Source organism: Lissotriton helveticus, chromosome 7 (assembly GCF_964261635.1).
Source record: "Lissotriton helveticus chromosome 7, aLisHel1.1, whole genome shotgun sequence".
In the NCBI taxonomy this organism is placed as follows: domain Eukaryota; kingdom Metazoa; phylum Chordata; class Amphibia; order Caudata; family Salamandridae; genus Lissotriton; species Lissotriton helveticus.
Genome location: NC_136068.1, coordinates 1865906087 through 1865912969, shown reverse-complemented (window position 1 = coordinate 1865912969; position 6883 = coordinate 1865906087). Strand labels below are relative to the sequence as shown.

The 6883-nt window shown below is 41.5% G+C and overlaps 1 protein-coding gene across 1 annotated transcript; it reads left to right on the top strand.

The window, feature by feature from the left end:
* Positions 1-1112: 1112 nt before the first annotated feature.
* LOC144769792 (olfactory receptor 5V1-like) lies at positions 1113-2039 on the top strand. The gene has a single exon (XM_078653976.1). It carries the CDS (start codon positions 1113-1115, stop codon positions 2037-2039), a length of 927 nt encoding a protein of 308 aa, XP_078510102.1.
* Positions 2040-6883: the final 4844 nt, after the last annotated feature.

Genomic DNA, 6883 nt, shown 5'->3' with positions numbered 1-6883 from the left:
TAAAATTGTGGTTACCTAAATTGTGAATGCAAAAGCCTTCCATACATGAAGAAAGTGCATTTCGCATTTGCAAACTGACAAATTTTGCAATTCGCACAGTTTGCAAATGCAAAATGCCTTCATACATCTGGCTCAACATGATCTCTACAAATATCTAAAAGGTCTTAAAACAATTTAGCACAGTGCGTTGTATACGACGGCTATCATGTAAATTCCTTAACGTGTGCTGGTGTATGATGTTGAAAGCTGCATACATGGTCAGCATGATAGGCTATGCTGGAATATCCACATCAGCTAAACGGCTGAGTTCCCTCTCGTGTCTCAGTGGTGAAGCTCTGACACGTTGCAGGGAATGACATTATATCATTCTGAAGAAAGGACTTTTTGTATCAACTGCTTTCTCCAATAACTTAGGAAGAAGTTGTGAGATAGAATGATAGTTAACCTAAACCATGTTACAGTGAGGGCTCTTTAAGTTATCACTACAATCCTTTCCCCAACACACATCCAAAGAAGCAATTCCTTTGCTAGTAGTACTCGGATTTCAATGTAGCATGCATTAAAATATCACTGCTGGCTTAACATAGCTCTTCAATAACAAAGAAGTATTTTGGCTCTAGCATGTTCGTCTAGTCCAAAGTTCATGGGTGTGCCTCAGATTTAGAACTTGATTCACAACAGAAAGTTAACACTACAACCACATTTCAATTGAAATGTTCCTAAAATGCAATCAATGCAGCAGAATGCTAAGTCTAATTGTACGAGTGGATGATGAGATTTCAGGACATACAGTTACCAGTGATGGGTAGATGAAAGAAACATGTCTATGTCAAAAATATTAATCATCAGTTTAATAAGGAATGGACAATGACCCAAGAAAATGAAAATTATGGTACAATTTAAAACAACAAATGAATGAGATATGCAGTAGTATTAAAAGGATTTTTAGTAAGCGTGTTCGTATTTTCATAGTTTATCTCTTTTTTAACATTGTTAAATTGTGTCTGCCAACCATCCACAGTTCTTGAATACTCTTGATAGCTTGTCTTGGATAATAAAATATTCTGTCTCTTTAATTTCAGCTGGTGCTAAGTGACTCCATTGAGGAACACATGGAAGGAGAAAATGAAACTGCAGCAAACATGTTTGTCATTGTTGGCTTTGTGGGTGTGCAACAGTTGCAAACGTCTCTTTTTGTTATTTTCCTCATGATATACCTGATAACTTTACTTGGAAACTTTCTTATAATTTCAATTGTTTATTTAGATACACATTTACACACCCCTATGTATTTCTTCCTAACAAATTTGTCTTTCATTGACATCAGTAATACTACAATTATTTTACCACAAATGTTGGCACATTTCTTTCAGGTACAACCCTTAATTTCCCTAACAGAATGCCTGCTACAGGTTTATTTTTTCCTAGTCGTTGTGTCTACAGAACTAATTCTTCTTGCAGTCATGGCTTATGATCGGTATGTGGCGATCTGCAATCCCTTACGCTATATGACCATCATGAGCAAGGCTGTGTGCATTCGGCTGGCAGTGGGAACCTGGATAGTTGGCATCATGGATTCAATACCACACACCTTGCTACTGTCAGGGCTATCCTACTGTTCATCTCATACTATCAACCACTTCTTCTGTGATGTGACAGCCCTGGTGCAACTTTCTTGCAGTAGCAACGCCATGATAGACACAACAAACTACATTCTTGGTTCTGTTATGGGTCTATTGCCTTTTTTATTAGTGATAACATCTTATGTCAACATCCTCATGGCCATTCTTAAAATCCACTCAACTCAGGGGAGACTCAAGGCCTTCTCCACCTGCTCCTCCCACCTCACTGTGGTTATTTTATTCTATGGGTCTATAAGTAGTGTATATATACGGCCAACATCAACATTTTCCATGAATAACAACAAACTATTGTCTTTATCATATACTGCAATTACTCCATTGTGTAATCCTTTTATATATACCCTGAGAAATAAAGATTTTAAGAATGCCCTACGAAAACCAAAGACAACAATGTAGGACCCACTTCACAGATAACGTTGTGACCTACTTTAAATTACAGAGAAGAAAAACATCAACTAAAAATCATGATTCTATGGATTGTAATACTAAATCTTGGACTGTGATAAGCATGATGGTTACAGGGGAGGAAGGGTTCAGAATAATGAAGACAGAGATCAAATGTACAAAACTGTACAGAATAGATAGTCCAACAAATAAAATGTATGATTTTGATGGACAGTATCCCAAATATTGGTATTCAAAATAACCTGAAAATAATTGAGAGTCACCTTCATCTTGATGTGGTCACTTTGAATTGTACCTAGACGTATTGCCCACCCTGGAAACATACTCCTGTCAAAAACAAAAATATGGTCTGTCTTACAGTGCAGCTGTTGCTAGACAACTATGTGATGATCACCAAGATAGATATTTTTCTGCCTGCTCTTACACAGCTATGACAATTTTGTTAATGCATCCGGCTGCCCGAGCTTGAATTTTCCAGATCACACACATGACATTGCATTACTATTTAAGTGTCCAAGAAAACAAAATAATTTACTGAGTTTTACTTTCTCCTACAGCAGTACAGATGGATGCAGGTTTGCCATGAGGAATGTATAGCAGTCCCAGGGCCCTCCCCGTCCATCACTAACTTTTAATTTCAGAGTGCAGATTTTTGTTTGAGAGCAGTATGGGATGCCCAGAGTTCCACTGATCTATTTTGATTTTTAAATCAGTCTTGACAATGTAATGTTTGCATGAACGTATGTGATCAACAAAAACAAACTTTCAGAGTATTATTGAGAGAGGAATTTACGTTCCATCCACATTTGGTTCCTTTTGGGAGGATTTGATTTGGCCACATTTGTGTGCTTTCACTAAAAAATACTGGTTGTATCCTGCTGTTTGGCCTAAAACTTATGCTTGGGATTTCAGAAAATAGTTGGTTGTGGTAACAATCCAAAGATCAGTGTTATACGCCTGATCTGTTTATTATGAAATATTACCATGAAGGCTGCAGGCCATCTGGCATTTCTATTGTGAAAAACATATTTTAAAGTCAACAGGGCTTTAAGAGTGGGTTATTATTGCTCTATATTAAAGCTTCACAGATTACTGAATAAGACAACTGTGGTCTTGTTGAGGGGTTTTTCAAGTTGTATTTTTCTATGTTTGTACGTGTATAACTGTATGTATGATGTCTGTTGGTTTATGTGCAGTTGAATAAGCAGTTGTTGGGTAAGTGAAATACAATAGTAAAGGTTGAAGGCATCATTGGTTCATTGGGAAAAACATTGCCTTATTTCAGAGGTTTGATCAGTTTATTATGAAATCTTTATTATGAAATGTCCTGCCCTATATGTAAGTTATGTTTACCTTTTTAAATCAAGTCTAAAGTATTTTGCTTTGACAACTGAAATGTTGTATATGTTTGTACTTTTATCACTTTATGCTGAATGATTGCCTTGTAGAAATCTTACTTTCAGAAGAAGTGTGGCTCACTAGTTAGAAGAGGCAGACCCTGATGCAGAGGTCAGACCCGGGACTAGGGTTCAATTCCCGACGCGGCAGGGTCTTGAGCCCAAATGTCCACGGACTCGATAATTCTCACCTCGGTGCCTGCTCGAATCATGGGTTCACACTCTGCAGCTCTGGGCAATAGCTTGCTTAATCTCCACTACGCCCCCCCCCCACGGCGGGATGCCTGGTCTTCACCTTGGGGATGCCCAGTAGGGGTAATCTCGCAGGGAAAGCCAGGACTGGTTCCCAAAGCAAGCGCTAAGAGACCTGTCGGTGATTTGGCGCTATATAAATCGAAATTAACATAAAATAACATAACTTTTATTGGTCGAAAAGCAATCATTATATTCTATAGGCTTGATTGTTTGTTATGGGAACTTATAACAAAGGTAGTATGCCTTGCATATTGATTGTGAAAAGCATATGCTAAAGTCAACAGGCATTTAAGAGTGGATGAGTTACTACTCTGAATTAAAACCTACATATAGTTTTCCATTACATGGAATTTCAAAGACTACTTTAGAATATAAAGGTTTTATTGTTGATTACTCCCTTTTAACAAGAGCAAATTAATTGGCAGACGATTAAGATAGGTGGAGAGCCTTTATTCACACCCCAACTGGACAGGAGTCTCTAGAGCCCAACTGCTACCAACCCATTGTCACATTCCTCAACCACATGAACATTCTACATACAAGGTTAGCACATGCTAAATCTTCCTTTGCCACTAAAACAACCCATCAGGCATGAGAGGAACATCATTACATCTTCCTCTTTTTAAGTGTACAAATTTGCGATACACCTAATAAATGAAGTTGACTATCTATACTAAAGAAAGTTACAATTAACAAGTTGATATTCCACAGAAACCCACAATAACTTCAGAGCCGCCACCATCGCCCACCACCAACTCATCAGAAAAACGAGGAAAAAAGCAATTGAAGACAGAATCTCCACTCATGCACACAACAGCAAAGAACTCTTCAACATCATCAAGGAGTTCGCCCAACCCACCAGCAAGTCCACAAACATCCCTCCCTCACAAGACCTCTGCGACAAACTCAGCACCTTTTTCCACCACAAAATCAAGAGCATCTACGACAACTTTGACGAAGAATACCAACTCAGTGAACCCTCGCTAACCAGACCCGACACCCTGAAGCCAGTGATCGACAACTGGACAGCCATCACCACCGAAGACACACTGAAGACAATGAAGTCAATCCACTCCGGGTACCCCACGGACCCCTGCCCCCACCACATTTTCAACAGAGCCGCCAACACCATCACACCCTGCTCGGCCACACCATCAACCGCCTCGTTCCCTGATGACTGGAAACAAGCTGAGATCAACCCCCTCCTGAAGAAACCCTTGGCAGACCCCATCGACCTCAAAAACTACAGACCCATCTGCCTGCTTCCGTTCCCAGCTAAACTCGATGAGAAAGCCATCAACAGCCAATTCGCCACATTCATCGAAGAGCAAAACATCCTCGACTCCTCCCAATCTGGCTTCAGAAAAAAACACAGTACGGAAATCGCCCTCCTTGCTGCAACAGACGACATCTGTACCTTACTGGACAAAGGAGAAACAGCAGCCCTCATCCTCTTTGACCTCTCAGCGGCTTTCAACACAGTCTCTCACCGCGCCCTAATATGCAGACTCCACAACGCAGGGATCCAAGACAAGGCCCTCAACTGGATCCGCATCCTTCCTCTCGGGCAGAATGCAGCGGGTCAGACTGCCCCCTTTCCTCTTGGATCCTACACCTACCACCTGTGAAGTCCCCTAGGGGTCCTTACTCGGCCCTACGCTCTTCAGCGTCTACATGGCTCCGCTTGCCCCCATCGTCAGAACCTACGGACTCAACATTGTGTCATACGCAGACAACACCCAACTCGTCCTCTCCCTATCCAACAAACCCAACACCACCAGACACAACTTTCAAGAAGGCATTATAGCTGTCGTCAAATGGATGAAAAACAGATGCTTACAACTAAACACCAACAAAACTGATGCCTGGAACAACACCTGGTGGCCCCCAGCCCTCGGAAGCCCATCCACCCCTAAGGACCACACACGCAACCTGGGAATCATCCTGGACCCAGAGCTCAAAATAGACCACCAGATCAACTCTGTCTCATCCTCCTGCTTCCACACCCTCTGCCTGCTATGTAAGACCTTCAAATGGATCCCCCTCCAACACAGAAAGACCGTCACTCACACCCTGGTCACCAGCAGGTTCGACTACGGCAACGCAATCTATGTCGAAATAAACAAAAAAACTAATCCCAAGCTACAGAACATCCAAAATGCCACTGCAAGACTGGTCCTAAACCTGCCAAGACACAGCCACATCTCCCTGCACATGCGCACACTCCACTGGCTCCCAATTGAAGCAAGAGTCACATTCAAGATGCTTACCCACTCTCACAAGGCCCTCCGCGACACCGGACCCGCATACCTGAACAGCCGATTCAAATTCCACGCACCTCAAAGGACCCTACGATCAGCGCAGCTCTCCTATGCCGTGGTCCCCCGCACCAGAAAGACCAGATCGGGAGGCTGCTCCTTCTCCTTCCGTGCATCCAGAGCCTGGAACAACCTTCCGCTCCACCTCAGACAGACAACATCGCTCCCCATCTTCGCAAGAAACCTCAAAACCTGGCTCTTCGACAGACCCCCCTCCTTTATGGACCGGAACCTGCGACCCCAACCCTCCCAGCGCCTTGAGAGTTGCATACGGGTGAGTAGTCGCGCTTAACAAACACCTGATTCATTGATTGATATTATAAAACTAGAATAAAATATAAAATATGACATACGATTTTAATTCTCTAATGTTCTAAAACAGAAACAGCAAACAGCACTTTATTCAATCAAATAATCACTCAGATCAGATAGCTTGTTCATCTATGAGACCTATCACTTTTCCTTTGACCAGCATCCACAGTATTTCGTCTATTTATGAAACAAAGTGGAACAAAGTGGAGGATCAGAAAAGTATAATTGTTTGCACTCAGGTATATTTTGTTACCGTCCTGACACTTGTTGGTTTTTGTTTGTATCTTTATTATTCTACATAGATTACAAATTCCTCCCTCATCAGTTTTTACAGCATTTTTGAGAAGTCTAATGAGCTTATGCTTTTGTGTGAATTTGGACCGTGGTGCACAACCACTACAGAATGCAGCACATGTGAAAAGAGGAAATAATGAGTAGAATAAAGATGTGTTGTTTATTTAAGCCTTACTTGGGAAGGCCAATCATTTTGATGCATTCCCAGGTTTTACAGGCCTTTGTAATTTTAGCAACATGCCAAAATCCAATGGTAGAT

Excerpts from the sequence above, each read along its gene's own strand:
- LOC144769792 (XM_078653976.1), top strand. The coding sequence starts at position 1,113 with ATGGAAGGAGAAAATGAAACTGCAGCAAACATGTTTGTCATTGTTGGC.